Raw genomic sequence first — 15,862 nt, 5'->3', positions numbered from 1 at the left:
CATGGCTGGACACACAATGTCCAGCATCTGTCCCTGTAGAACCACCAAGGAAAACTCCAAATCCTGAAAATGTCCCCACATCATATTTCTTCTTCCCTCTCCCTACCATCAGCAGCTACCATGGCCATTTTCTCCACATTAATGCTACAATTTCTTCCATTATGAATCACAATAGTTCCCCAGCAGAACACCAGTAAGTCCACTCAATCCATACTCTATTGCTCCATCCTGTGGACCCTGGGATGGTTATGTCCAGTCTCCCTCTACATCAAGAGGGGGCTTAGATTCCACATGGATGATGGATGCAATTCTCCTGCTTGCAGTTGTAGACACTCTTGGCTCCCTGGTGTGGTGGTTGACCTTCTTCACCTCCCTGTTAGCTGGCCAGGGTAAGTCCAATAAACCAGAGGGTAGGAGTTGCAAGTCAGTAGCAGGGTTGTTTAACTAGGATTCCACCTCCCCAACCCCTGCTTAGTTGGAAACCTTACCCATCACTACAATTTCCATTTTTCCAAGGCATCTTATCATGTTGTAACATGACCTTCAAGGAGATAATTGGGAAAACTGGTCTCTTGAAAAGGAACGAAGGAATATTTTCTGGGTGGTTGGGGGGAAGGCAAGGTAGAAATTTAGAAAGCTGAAAAAACTCCATGAAGCATTGACTGTGTTAGTCTGTTCAGTGCTGTATTCCAGCACCTGGCACAACGTCTGGTGAATTTAGGCACTCAAAAAATATTTGTAAATAAATTAAGGCTTTCACCCTGGTGACATTTTCTTCCTCATCATTTCCATAGCAGTGATTTTGGAGGAACTGTGTTCTAGCAAGCTTGCGTGGCATGGAGGAAGGCCTGTGTCCTCTGAGGAATAACTATGTCTGCTTTTCAGATCAGTTACTGTGTCACTCAAAATGGGCTTCACAGTAGAACCTGAGGGCTTTGACTTGGTCACCTTGTACTTCAGCAACATTGTGGGCTTCACCATCATCTTAGCCATGAGTGAGTTCATTGAGGTGGTGTATCTCCTGAATGACCTATACACACTCTTTGATGTGGATCATTTGCAGTCATGATATCTACAAGGTAAGCCAATTAACAGGTAAATTTGTTCCTGAGTGAAATCTTCATACAAAGCCCAGTGTTCATTTATGTGTATTCCAAAATAGAAGGATGCCAATTGATAGAACATTGTTATTTAGGAATTGAATTTTAAGCAGTTCACCAATTCTATTGGTATCGCATTGGAAATGAAGGCCAGGTAGAATGCATAAAACTTCACACTTTACAAAATCATAACTCTCAACCCAGCAACAGATTATCAGTCAGATTTCTTTTGAGCTATGTCCTAGAATTGGGACTAAAAAGAGATGGAGGTCAAGAGAGTTATTGTACTTCAGTGGCTAAGTGTGTACTGTATAGATATCGAAGGAAATACAGAAATATTTGTGTGTTTTCTTTCCCCCATAGTTGGTGACTACTGCAGAGTTCATCTTGGTAAAATTTGTATAGATCTAATATATGCTTTTAAAATTAGATCTTGTTTAGGTACCATTATTATATAGGATAGAACTTTAGCATTTCTCCAGAGAACTATTAGGCTTGAGACTCTTCAGAGTTTGTATTAGTCAGCCACAGGGGTGCTGATGAAAATAACCAGAAACTTGTTGACTTTTATAAGGGCATTTATTTGGGGTAAAAGCTTACAGTTACAAGGCCCTAAAGAGTCCAACTCAAGGCTGCTTTCTCACCAAAGTCAGTTGCCATTTGTTGAAGCAGGATGGTTGGCAATCTCTGCCTGGTCTCTCCTTCTTAAGACTCCATAGGAGCTGCCCTGGATGGTGCTTCAGGGGCAATCACCGGACATTGTAAATCCTCACAAGGCCCACTGGATGGAATGGGGGAGAGTATGGGCCATGATGTGGACCATTGACCATGAGGTGCAGAGGTGCCCAAAGATGTACCTGCCAAATGCAATGGATATGTCATGATGATGGGAAGGAGTGTGGCTGGGGGGGGGGGGAGGTGGGGTGGGGGTGGTAGGGTTCAAAGGGACCTCATATATATATATTTTTAATGTAATATTATTACAAAATCAATAAAAAATTAAAAAAAAGACTCCATAGGCACATTATCTTCTGCTCTCAGCTATAGGCTGGCATAGGGCTCATCTCTCAGTGCTTCCTGTATCATTCTGGCATAGGACTCATTTCTTTCCAGGCCTTATCAGCTACTAAGCTGTTCTGTTCTCAGCTTCAAACGATCAGGCAAACGACTCATTTCTCTTTCTGGGGCCACAGGATCAAAGTTCTCTCCTCTGCCATTTCTATGGAACTCTCTCTCTTCCTCTTCTTGAATGAGTGTCCATTTGTATCAGTCCACAAAGGGGGCAGTGACTCAACTCTGACAAGGTTGAATCAACACCCTAATCTTAACAGGTAATTTAATCAAGCTATGTCAGCTGAATATAATGCATTCAAAGGTTATCACACACAGAGGAAAAGACCAGCTTACAAACCCAATCTTTTTCTTTTTGGGATTCATAAATAATATCAAACTGCCATAGGATTGCTACAGGGTAACCAAAGCCCACCAATGTTGATTTGTGAGGTTGCCACCCTTTACTCCAACTTTCCCTCCACTCCTCCAGCCTGTCAATTCTCAGTCTTCCTATTAAAGATTGCAAAAGATTAGTAGAGAATAGATGACAACATTCACTCATTTTGCTGCCATGCTTCCTTCTCCTTGATTTTATATCTTGTATCTAGGCAACAAATCACTGAAAATCTCATATTTTTGCAGGGATATTTCCATGTTGTATGCAACATGGATACTTGTCTTATTGATGGAGCAAGAAGCCCCAGGCATCCCAAACTTTAGACAGCTCCCCTGTCCCTGGAACCAAGGTAGACCTGGAGAATGATTAGTTTCATTCATTGGATCCTTCACAGTAGTCTGAAAGGTTCTAGCTCTCTAATCACACACAGGGTAGTGTGTTTATCTCAGATTAGACAGGGCGCTTTTTAGGTCAGGTAGAGATCCTCAGGCCAAGCCTCCTAAATAGGGCTCAGAAATAGACATCATACCTGCCTATCAGCAGGAGCTACAAGCTAATAAAGGAGCACACATGGAAACCACGGTGGAGGAAAAGTCCATGGCATCGGAATACATGTCTTAACTTGTTGAACTCAAGTAGCCTGATTAGAAAAAAATCAGTAAAAGCTAATTCAGTTGAAACTAAGAATCAAAAATGAGCCAGTGTGGGCAGTAAAACAGCCACTGGTTAGATCAGTTCAGCTAATTTTGTTCAGCCAGTTGTTGGGGGTTTTAGGACAAGGACATTAGATACTTTGGTACTTCATAGCTGCAGTGGGAGGAAGTGCGAGTGGTCTGTTCTTAGGACAGAGCAGAGCTATATGAATAAAAAAAGGAATCTAATTTTTCAGTCCTGTTTATTAAAAGTTACAGGATTCAAAGGAAGTAAAAATCAAAAGGGCAGTGAGTCATCAACCTGTTTGTGTTGTCATTTGCTTTACCTGTAAATTTGGAATCACCTCCCCTGGCACTTGATAATCTGAAGTAGAAGTGAGATGGCTATTGCATAGTTACCAAGCCGGTGATTTAATTTCAGTTTCAGTTCTCCTGCTACCACCCCCATCCCAACCAGACCCCTTTACACATCTCCCCTTCCCTTTCAGTGTCCTTATACTGCTTCGTGCAAACCACAATTCCCCACATCAGTCTACCCACCAAGGCCAGGCAGTGCTCATGCTCCCTGCCCTTCTAATTTCTTCATCCATGTCCTTGGGACCTCTTGGGTGACTGACTCCTTAAAGGATCAACCACCAGTTTTTGATAACTGCCAGTGAGTTTCTTCTCCCATACAGCATTTGCGTTGTAACTTGTTGCCTTCCTCAGTGCAGGCAGACATGCTTATTTGAGGGCAGGGATCCTTTTCTCAAATGCACCAGGTAAGGGAGGGCTTTGATAGAACCATGGGAAGATACAAAGTCCAGTGGGCTCAAGATTGGGGAATAAAATATGGACTAGAGTGGACTTACTGGTATTGTACTATTGACTTAATGGGATTCTAGCAATGGAAGAAATTATATCACTGATGTGGATACAGTGGCCACTGGAGGTGCTGAAGGCAGAGAGAGGGAAAAAGGTGTAATATGGGGTCATTTTTGGGACTTAGAATTGTCCTAAATGACATTGCAATGACTGATACAGGCCATTATATATCCTGCCATAACCTACAGAATTGAGTGGGAAAGAGTGTGAACTATGATGTGAACTATAATCCATTCTTAGTGGCAATGTTCCAAATGGGTTCATCAATTGCAATGACAGTATCACACTAATAAAAGAAGTTGTTAATGTGGGGAATGGTGGGAGGTGTGGGGAGTGGGGCATATGGGAACCCCTTATATTTGTTTGTGTAACATTTTGTGTAATCTAAGTATCTTTAAATATATATATATTTTAAAAATGATAATTTTTACTGGTCATATAGAAAGTCACAATGTGGGGCCTATTGTTGCTTATTAATAGTCTTTCTCTGAAACTAAGTCATAGCCACAATTTTAAGGCTGGGTTCTGTACATACTAGTCTGGTGTTGATAATGATAGTGAAAAATTGCACTTATCATGCACTAGGCATGTTTTGAGAGCTATAACACATATTTCCTTATTTACTACTTAGAACTGTGAGTTATACCTATTTTACAGATGAGGACACTGAAGCACAGAGAAGTTAAGTAACTTGTCCAAGTTTACACAGTTTGTAAGTACTATTCTAACTAAAGTAGTGTGGCATCAGAGTTCATGGTCTTAACTTTTATACTCTATGAGTGCAGTTCTCTAAAAAAGCATGGATTTTAACTGAATCCAAGCTTGTAGTAGCACAGGTTGACTGGCACATTTTAATGAACTTTCAGATTATCTTTTGGACTTACCTACAAAGCTTCAAGCTACTGGTTACCTAAAAGAGCAGGCACTTCTGAAGGGGAGACAAGAAACACAGATTGGCCTTTCTTATTTTCACATGTCCAGCTCTAACTGATCCCTGGAAAGCAGTTGAGGGCCAGTACTGCAGCCCCTCAGGGAAGCAGACGTAGGAGAGAAAGATGTGGGTGATGGTTAAAACCTGGTTCTCATAATAAATGGGCCTACAGGACCAACTCCATCAGATAAGTAAGGCAAAGCAGAGGGAGCAACCCCTTCTCCTTCTTCCCTTTCCCTTTCCCTATATTCCCCTTAAGGCTGCCATAGGTCATTTCTCAGATATCATCTGGATAAATACTTATTAGGGAAGCATTCTAGGCACCTTCTCCTAGGGACAAGACCTGAAATCTTTACTTTTCCTTTTCCCTGGGAATTGCTTAGAGCCTGATATTTCTTTACAGTCAGACAGGAGTCTTTAAAGTACCTACACTTATTTTAGAATCTCTGGGTGTGGGACCTAAATGTTGGTATTTCTTATAAAGCCCCTTAAGTGATTCTGATAAGTACCCAAGCCTGTGAAACAGATAACCCCACTCTGCCTTCCTCATTTTATGAAAACACCTAGTCTCTGTCATACTCCTAAAGCATTGTGATAGAAAATACGAATAAATTACTTTCTTGCTAATACTGTTTCCCCTGATTCCTAGGTAGTGACCATCAGAGGTGCCTACATGGCCTCAGGTGTTCCAAAGAAGAATAGCACTAGGCATGCAGCTGAGATTGCAAACATGTCTCTAGATATGGTGAGTTCTATGAGCATCTTCAAGATGTAGCACATGCCAGAGGTGCCTGTCTGGATTCAAATAGGCATGCTCTCAGGTAAACAACAACCATCTAAAGCAAGAGAGGACACCCCATGCACTTCAAGGGAAGATTAGAGACGGGCAAAGAAGGTAGCTTTCTCCTGATTAATGGCAGGTGGATAATCCAGATGTTCAACCCTGGATAATTCTTTTTTATTCTTGAAGATTTATCTCTTTCCATCACCTGTATTACTCTAGTGGGCAGCAGCACTTTTTCTAGTTCCCAAACTCTCTCAGTCTACCCTTCTCATTAGTGTCAACATTTACCTATTTGACTAAGCTGTAAGATAGACATACACATGTTATATTTAGGAAAATTCATTATATTAATTTAAATTCCCACTAAAGAAGTTTACTCTTATATTCATTCCATCTTGCTTGAATATTTTCAGGTTCTCCCTTTTCAGTATATCCTTCCCATGTATCTTTATACATTCACAGGTATCTTGAGTAACGTCTCACTTGATACCACAGATATCTTTGCTACTTGCCCCTCTTGCCCCTCTATGCACTCCTCTCCTCTTTCTTTCTACAATACTCTTCCAGGTTTCTTTTACCCACCTACTCCCTTTATCATTCTTTTTCTACCAAACTTCTTTTTTTATATATAGTTAAGAATAATATTGTAATATTCTTTTTGAAAAATACTTTTTAATATATTTTTTAAAGATAGAAAGATTACATAAATGTTACACTGAAATGCAGGGGGCTTAGCTCCCACATGTAGTATTTGTCTTTCAATGCCTGACTTGCTTCACTCAACATAAGGTCCTCAAGAGTCATCCATATTATCCCATGTGTTAGTACTGTATTCCTTCTTACAGCTGAGTAGTATTCCCCAGGGTCCTCAGGATGGAGGAGTGAAATAAGGACTAGAGTGGACTTATCGGTATTCTACTATAGAATTACTGTGACTCTAGCAGTGGAAGAAATTATATCACTAATGTGATTACAGTGGCCATGGGAGTTGCTGAAGGCAGGGAGAAGGAAGAGGTGTGATACTAGGGCATTTTCGGCACTTGGAGATGCCCGTAGTGGTATTGCAGGGACTTATGCAGGACATTATATAACCTGCCATAACCCACTGAATGGACTGGAAGAGAATGTAAACTACAACATAAACTATAATCCATGCTGTATAGAAATGCTCCAAATACACTCATCAAATGCAATGAATGTACCATTCTAATGAAAGAAGTAATTGATGTGGGAGGTGTAGGGGTTTTGGGGAGTGGGGTATAAGGGAACCTCTTATATTTTTTAAAGTAACATTTTTTTGTGATATATGTATCTTTAAAAAATAATAAAGCAATTAAAAAAAAAGAAATGTAGGAGATTCCCATACGCCCCATTCCCTATCCCTCCCACACTTTCTCACATTAACAACATCCTTTATTTGTGTGGTTCATTTGTTACAATTGATGAAAATATTTTGGAGCATTGCCACTAAGTATGGATTATAGTTTACTATCTCCCACACAATTTTGTAAGTTATGACAAGTTACATAATGGTTTGTATCTGTTCATTGCAACATCATTCCGGGCAATTCCAATGTCCCAAAAATGCCCCCATCTTACACCTATTTTCCCTCTCCCTCCCCTCAGAACATCTAGTGACCACTGTCTCCACATCAATGATAAAATTTCTTCCATTGCTAGAATAACAATAAATCTATAGTAGAATACCAGTTAGTCTACTCTAGTCCACCCTTCATTCTTCAATCCCGAGGATTCTGGGACGGTGATGCCTAATCCACCTCTAATTGACAGGGGACTTAGATTCTATGGGGCAGATGGATAGGACTCTCTTGCTTGCAGTTGTAGATTCTCTCTGTTCCTTGGGATGATTTTTGTCCATCATCTTTTCCTTGATAGTTGTCCTAGGTGAGTCGAATAAACTGGAGAGTAGTTGTTGCCACACTGCTGAGATTCAGGAAATGACCTGCATCTCAAATTTCTTAAAAGAATACTGACCTTCATAAAAGAATGATTAACACTCCCTGTGCTATTTTTACTATCCACTACCTCCTAAGACTCTTTGCAATCTGGCCTTAGTCCTCACCACTTTTCCCAGGTCTCATCCATCCTTACTTCTCTGCAGCATTTGATTCTTGACAATTTTCCCTAAAACTTCTCTCAGTTGGCTCTAATGATCTGCTCCTCAATTGGAATGCCTTTTCTCTGCTTCCTTTACTAGTTCTCGTAGCTCTTTGTGTCCTCTAATTGTGGCTGCTCCCACATTTTCTGCAAAACACTCAGAGTTTTGGTCTCCTTACTTTCTGCATGTTCTCATCTCTGATATGTTTCCCAACTCACTCCAAACTTGTCTGATAATTCATTCTGACTCCATCCTTCACTTACATATTTGTATTCCCTTGGGACTAATCTTAATACACTGTTTTCTCCCTCTACATATTCTCCTTTGCGGTCACCCCTCGGGCTGAAGTGTGGTTTGCTGGCCTGGCAGGGGAGTGGCCGCGGGAGGCCTAATTCCAAGCCGCTGCCCCCATAATAGGGTGGCTGGTCGGACTCACCACCACCCCTGAAGGGAGCTTGGCATGGGCACAGAGTGCCCTCGGGTCTCCCCTTCTCGGCAGCCATGCTTCCGCGGCCGCCCCTCCTCCCGGATAGCGCCACACGATGCCTTATGAGGCAACACTCTTCTTCTTCTTTCTCCCTGCGCAGGCGCAGGGCAGAAAATTCCAGTCTGCCTTTTTCCGTCCCCCCCCGGCCGCAGCAACAGCCAGGCGCAAGGCGGGAAACTCAAGTCTGCCCTCTACCTCAGCAAGAGCAGCCCCCAATCCCTAAACCCTGCCACTTCCCCCAGCAACAGCCACAGCCAATCCCTAACCACCACCCCTCCCCAGTACCTCCCACTGACCTTTCTCCCCAGTAACTGCTTGCAGCAACCAATCAGAACATGGCATAAGCTTCGACCAATCAGCCTTCCCCAGCCCCTATAAAACTGTAGCCACTTCCTCAATAAAGTTGGACCTGCGTGTTTACCTCATCTCCGCGGTAGTTCTTCTGTCGTGCGCCCTCCAGTCCTGAGAGCCTCCGACAAGGGCCTGGCCTCCCTTGTCCCCAGTTCGTCACCTGCTTCTCAGGGTGACCCCTTTGTCGCCAGCTTCCCCGGGCGACCCCGTCAGCTGAACCGCACAACCCCTGTGAGACCGACCCCTCGTCTGCTGCCGGACCGACCCCTTGTCCCAAGCCGGACCAACCCCTCGTCCCAAGCTGGACTGACCCCTCATCCGCAGCCAGACCCCACCGCCACCGACAGAGCAAGCCACCGCAGCTGGCGCCCAACGTGGGGCTGAGTAAGGACCCCCTTTACCTTGCTCCACTGCTCGTTGTTCTCCTCTTCCCCTAAGGAGCTCTTAGTTCCGCTTTCCCCTCGTCGGGGCCTTCTCTTGGCCCGCGACCACCGTCGGAGCCCCACCAGCTCTGACCCCTCATCTCACCGCGCCCCTTGGCTCCCATCGCCGCACTCTCAAGGTAAGGGCCCCTTCTCTTATTGGCTCCAAAAGGCCATTAGCAATGGGTAACATCCTTTCTGCTAAGCAAACCCCACAAGTTCGGGCCCTCGCTGGTCTCCTAGACACTCACCGGTGTAAGATCTCTTTGAAACAGCTCCAAGTATATTGGGACCTTCTTCTCCCCTTTAATCCGTGGCTTACCACGTGTCAGCTTTTGGACCCAGACACCTATACTCGCCTTATAGATAGGGTCACTTCTGCTGTGGAGCAGGAAAGTAAAAGATTCCCTCCTGGCTTATTACTGGAGCTTTTTACCATCTGCTCCTGCCTTCAAGGCGCCCCTACCATCGACTCCCCCCGGCCGCGCCACCACCACCACCGTGATTGTCACGACGGCGACTTTAACCGGGATCCTGATCAGGATCCTGATGCCGGCTCCGACTCCGACTCTGAGTCGCTTGTCAAGCGCCTTAATAACGCGCTCAAAAATTGTCCCCCTAAACAGTGTAATCTTGCAGTGCTGAGCGCCAGTGAAGATGGCGAACTTCCGCCTTCTTCCTCGCTCGAAAAGGGGAGGCACTCTCAAGATGGTGGACTTCCGCCTTCTTCCTCGCTTGAAAAGGGGAGGTCCCTTTACCCCTCCCTCCCCCCAACAACTTCCTGCCTGGGTGGGCCGGAAGCTCCCTCCCCACCATTTTACCCCTCTGCGCAAGGCGGTCCATGGCCATCTTGTAGCCCACGGCCATTTTGTGGCCCGCCGCCATTTTGTAGTACCGCTGGAGACGGCCCACAGCCATTTTGTAACACCGTATGGGCAATGGCTCCTCTTGCACCCTCCGCGCCAGCGGCCCCCCTGGCTCCGCCTCCCCCTGGCAGCCCCCTCCATCCAATCCGTGGCAAGCTGCCGCACGCTCGGCCCCCTCTAGTCTATTTTTGGACCCGTATTCCTCCCCCTCTGGGGCACCTCCGCCTACCTCCCTGCCACCTCCTACCACCTGCTTTCCCCTTAACATAACTCCCACCCCTCAGCGCCCCTTTCCCTGGTCCATTCCCTCCTACATAACTTCCAGCAGTCAATCCTCTAATCCCGTCCGTACCCCTCCTACCCCTCTACCCCCACTACAGATCCATAACCCACTTCTGTCTCTAGTCCAAGCTACCTTTCGTACACTTAACTCCTCTAATTCTAACCTTACCGTTAGCTGTTGGCTATGCCTCTCCCCCTCACTTCTTCTCTACGAGGCCATAGCCACCAATGCCTCTTGCAATCTTCTGATAGCAGCAATCCCGCCTCTTGTAATTGGAACCAAACGAAGGTAGGACTGACAATCCAATCTGTCTCTCAAAGCGGGCTTTGCATCATCAGAATTGGAGGCGCTGTTCACCCCTCCATGAAGACTCTTTGCAAACTTACAGTCACCCCTAACGTAACCTCAAAATTTCTTTTACCCCCCAATAATTCAAGATGGCTGTGTTCCTCCACAGGTCACACCCCGTGTCTTAATGTCGGCACCCTCAACTCCACCAATGAAACCTGCGTGCTTGCAATCATACTCCCCTGGGTTTTTTATCATACAAATAACCAATTCTTTGATTCCTGGCAGCACTATCTTCTTCCAGTCCATGTGCAGAAAAGAGAAATCATTACCGCCATTACTATCGCCTCTCTTCTAGGTCTTGCAGGAGCTGGCACCGGAATTGCAGCCTTAACCACTCACAGCACCGCTTTCTCGTCTCTCAGGGCAGCCGTCGACGAGGATGTCGCCTGCCTCGAAACATCCATCCGCCACCTAGAAAAATCGCTTAACTCCCTATCTGAAGTGGTTCTTCAAAATCGTAGGGGGTTAGACCTCCTCCTCCTCAAAGAGGGAGGCCTCTGTGCTGCTCTCGGCGAGGAGTGCTGTTTCTATGCTAACTACTCTGGTCTCATTCAGGACAATCTGGCCCAAGTCAGGGCCGGCCTGGAAAAACGAAAAAGGGAGAGAGAATCCCAAGGAGGCTTCTCCTGGGGATTCAATGGCATCCTCCCCTACATCCTCCCTTTCGTAGGCCCCCTAATTATTGTCCTCTTCGCACTGGCAGTCGGACCATGGGCCATTAGAAGGATCATCCAACTCCCCAAGGATCAGGCTAATGCAATTTTTAGCACATACGTACAGGTCAGCTATCAGCGACTCGCCACTGCCGAGGACACCCCCCCCACTTCATCTTCTCGGCCTCCTCCTACCCGACCTCTTCCTGCTCACTCTTCCCGCAGGTGCCCCAAGTCTTCTGTAACCATGGCCCCCCATGCCGCCATTGCTCTCAAGCAGCTCCAGCCCCGCTAAACGGCCCACAACCCGCTTTCCCCGGCCCACGGCCTGCTTTCTAGCATCTAATAACGTTTCTGCTTTTGCCTCCCCATACTTCTGCGGAGCTTCCTCCTGTCTCGACCTCACTCCTCTTCTCAGCCATCCAAAGCGTCCTTTCTCATCCCCCGCCCCCCTCCCGTTTTTTGCTTGAACCCCCATTGCATTGCAGATTGGGCCGCCCCATGTCGGCCCGCCCCATTAACATCGGCCTCTCTTGTGCCCATGGAGACTTTGGCCTTCTTGTTGTCCTCGCCTACGTCTCCACCACTCCCGACGCTGCCGCCACCACCGCCGCTGGTGCCCTGACACGACTTGTCCTCACAGCTGCGATCCTCCAGACCATCACACAGTCTGCCTCTGCCGCTCTTCGCCGCCAAGAAGAGATCAACTACCTGTAACGCACTGTCATCCTGGACTTTTAACAGCAGATGGACCTTATAGCCGCCGAGATCAAAGAGAATTGGACATTGGCCACCCTTGCTTGCAACGGCAAGATACCGCCCCCCAAGTTGTACATTTATATCCCCGTCATACTCACCTCCCTCTTCAGCCCCGCTTCCCTCATTGTTTACTGCCCTTGGGCCTCGGCTACTTGTTGCTGCTGCCATCCTGGCCCTTATTTGAAAAGAAGGGGGAAATGTGGTCACCCCTCAGGCTGAAGTGTGGTTTGCTGGCCTGGCAGGGGATCGGCCGCGGTAGGCCTAATTCCAAGCTGCTGTCCCCATAATAGGGTGGCTAGTTGGACTCACCGCCACCACTGAAGGGAGCTCGGCATGGGCGCAGAGTGCCCTCGGGTCTCCCCTTCTCGGCAGCCATGCTTCCGTGGCTGCCCCTCCTCCCGGATAACACCACACGACACCTTATGAGGCAACACCCTTCTTCTTTCTCCCTGCGCAGGCGCAGGGCGGAAAATTCCAGTCTACCTTCCCCCCCCCCCCCGACAGCAGCAACAGCCAGGCGCAAGGCAGGAAACTCAAGTCTGCCCTCTACCCCAGCAACAGCAGCCCCCAATCCCTAAACCCTGCCACTTCCCCCAGCAACAGCCACAGCCAATCCCTAACCACCACCCCTCCCACTTCCAGTACCTCCCACTGACCTTTCTCCCCAGTAACTGCTTGCAGCAACCAATCAGAAAATGGCATAAGCTTCGACCAATCAGCCTTCCCCAGCCCCTATAAAACTGTAGCCACTTCCTCAATAAAGTTGGACCTGCGTGTTTACCTCATCTCCGCGGTAGTTCTTCTGTCATGCGCCCTCCAGTCCTGAGAACCCCCAACAAGGGCCTGGCCTCCCTTGTCCCCAGTTCATCGCCTGCTTCTCCGGGTGACCCCTTCATCGCCGGCTTCGCTGGGCGACCCCGTCAGCCAAACCGCGCAACCCCTGTGAGACCGACCCCTTGTCTGCTGCCAGACCGACCCCTTGTCCCAAGCCGGACCGACCCCTCGTCCCAAGCTGGACCGACCCCTCATCCGCAGCCAGACCCCACCGCCACCGACAGAGCAAGCCGCCGCATCCTTGGTGACCTCATTCACAGCTCTTTCTAAAATATGTATGCTGATAACTTCCAACTCCACAACTCTAGCTGTCTGCTCCTTTAAGCTTCAACATTGTATGTTAAACTTTCTGCTGACATTTTCACCTGAATTTCTACCATGTTGCTCAAACATAAAAAATTCAAAACAGAATTTCTTCCCACCAAAACTTCCCCCTCATCCTGTATTCTCTATTTCAGCTAATAGTACCAACCACTATCCAGCCAGTTACTCTAGTAAGAGTCTTGGGACTCATTCTTCGCCCTGAACTCCAAAATTCAATTGATTGCTAAATCTTGTAAATTTTACCTTTTAAATATTTATTGAATGTATCTTGTCTCTCCTTGACTCTCACTACCCAAGCCCAGGCCACAGGATCTTTTTCATGGACTACTGCAGTAGCATCTTCATGCTTCTACTTGCCTCTTTCCATTCACTGTTCTCACAGTCATCAGCATTATCTATATTTGCTTGTCTGTCTTTCCATTAGACTTAAAGTTCTTCATGGTAGGAACATATCTTACTCATATTTGTATGCTGAATGCTTAGTGTATAGTAGGTGTTTAATATTTCTTTTATAAAAAGAAAAGCCATCATCTATCATTTGGGCTTCAGTTTCACATCTCCAGCCCCCTAAGCACAACCCTTCTTGGATGATTCACCATCACTTCCATCACTTCAAATTCAATATATTTAAAACTTCAGGTCATCTTTTCCCACAAACCAACATAAGTTCATAACCCTATGCCAATTTCCCCAAGATTGTCAATCAGACAGCCAAGTGGGTTGGTTCTTTTTTTGTAATAGCTTTATTTTATCTCTTTTTTATTTTGCCCCTGACCCTATCGCCACTCCCTTTCCAGTACTCACTAACTTATGCCTGAATTACTGCAACAGCCACCCTTCAATGCATTCTAAATATTGATCTTCAGAAAATAATAAAAATTATTTTCATCATTTAACTTCCCTGCTCAAAAGTGTCCAGTGAGTCAAGGCCCTCCATTTTGCATAACGTACTTAACCCAAACTTGTCGCTAATTTTCTACCCAGTGATCTGAACTAGGCAGGCTCATTTCTCTAAGTGTTTCCCCAATTCCATGTTTAATCCTAACCACAAACCTTTGATTCATGTCTTTTTTCTCAGATTCAAATCCTACCCACCATTCAAGGTCCAATCAAATCCTACCTTCTCCTTTGAACCCTTCTTGACTGAGTCAGATCCTAATAAGCTGTCTCTCTCCAAATCTCTAAAGTATCATAACACTTTTGTCTCTACCATTTATTTTATCTCAACCATATATTGCCTTGGGTTGTTGCTTCCTATTTGGTAGTCTCTTCTCACCAATTATACTAGAAAAGTCCTGAAGAACTGAGACCATGTGCTACATTTCCTTTTTCATTCCCTTTGGTACCTAGTTCAGTACTCAATGGATGCATCTGAATGAGTGAAAGATGAGTTAAAGTGAGTAAGTGGTAAAAACCCTTTGTCAACTTGTTTTGTAGTTCTAGTTTATCATTATCTCAGCAGGAAGAACTTTTTAAAGCAAAATACTTAATTACTTCCTCTAACTCAGGAAATAGCAAAAAGTTAATGCTGAAAATTATTAACAGAAACAAAGCAGAGACCAGAAAGGTGAATGTGGAGAACTTTCTAGATAAATTTTGAAATAGATTCATATTAGGACTGCTTAATACATTTCAAGTGCTGTCCACTCCCTGAACAACTAATACAATCATAATGAAATATAAGAACAAAATCCATTTTAAGAGCAAATAGAAAATATTCCTGGATTATCTGTAGTACTCTTCCATGTACTGAACACACATGATTGAAAGTCAACTCTACTTATATTTTCAAATTTCCCAACTGTCTTAGAAATAATTCTCTTGATAGATAGTTTGACAGACAGTTCTGTGAGAGCCCTCCTTCCCAAATGAAGGCACAAGAAAAGAGTCAAATTTTTTTTTGCAAACGAAAAACCAGTTTTGAATCCTCATTTGCTACCCAGGCATTTCTGTTTTGAGCTTGATGCTTATTTGTCCCTCCTAAAAGATATATGCTTTTGGGAATAACTGTTACTTTGGATAAAGGTATAAATCAGAAGGGTGGTTATGTTTGCATCATTATAAACTTATTTTCTTGTGAGACAAAGAGTCGACTACTTGTTATATAAGTCTTTCTTAAGATTCTCAGAGCTATTTGAAGGCAAATTTTTTTCTTTCATGAAGCAAAATTCCTTCCCCTTGCAGTGTTCTCTATTAACACTGGGTGCCTGCTTAGTAACTATAATCCCAACTCCCTGCTATACTATAGGGCCAGTTTTTGCTGGAATGGCAGGCCTCACCATGCTTAAATACTGCTTGCTTGGAGGCACTGTGAGCACAGCTTCTCGAAAGGAACCAATGGATTGTGTGAATATACAGAGAGGGAAGGAAGGGATGGAACTGTTCTGCTGTAGGGAAAGTGATTCTCAAGATGGGGAAAGATAAAGGGGACTTACTATTTTAATGTTTTTAAAGAAAAATAAAATATAATTTGAGAAAATTAAGGAGATTTACCACACAATTTTTGGTCTCTAATGGACAAACCAGTAGGGGGTGATGTTGGACTGAACATGTATATTTCTTGTTCGGGAAATGAAGCTGTAGCTAACTAACTCTGAAACAGCCTGTCAATTCAATGAAAACAACTTAAAA

The 15,862-nt window shown here is 45.2% G+C and overlaps 1 protein-coding gene across 1 annotated transcript in view; it reads left to right on the top strand.

Annotated features, from left to right (window-relative positions):
* Positions 1-15,655, top strand: part of LOC101417975 (retinal guanylyl cyclase 2) — a 77,032-nt gene extending 61,377 nt beyond the window's left edge. The window contains 4 exon segments of the mRNA XM_071212977.1: positions 886-1,051; positions 1,053-1,079; positions 5,648-5,819; positions 15,480-15,655. Of these exon segments, the coding sequence (XP_071069078.1) occupies positions 886-1,051; positions 1,053-1,079; positions 5,648-5,819; positions 15,480-15,655 (541 nt within the window).
* Positions 15,656-15,862: the final 207 nt, after the last annotated feature.

This window comes from Dasypus novemcinctus, chromosome X (assembly GCF_030445035.2).
Source record: "Dasypus novemcinctus isolate mDasNov1 chromosome X, mDasNov1.1.hap2, whole genome shotgun sequence".
Classification (NCBI taxonomy): domain Eukaryota; kingdom Metazoa; phylum Chordata; class Mammalia; order Cingulata; family Dasypodidae; genus Dasypus; species Dasypus novemcinctus.
Note: the sequence above shows the minus strand (reverse complement) of the source record. Positions and strands in the feature narration are given on the sequence as shown.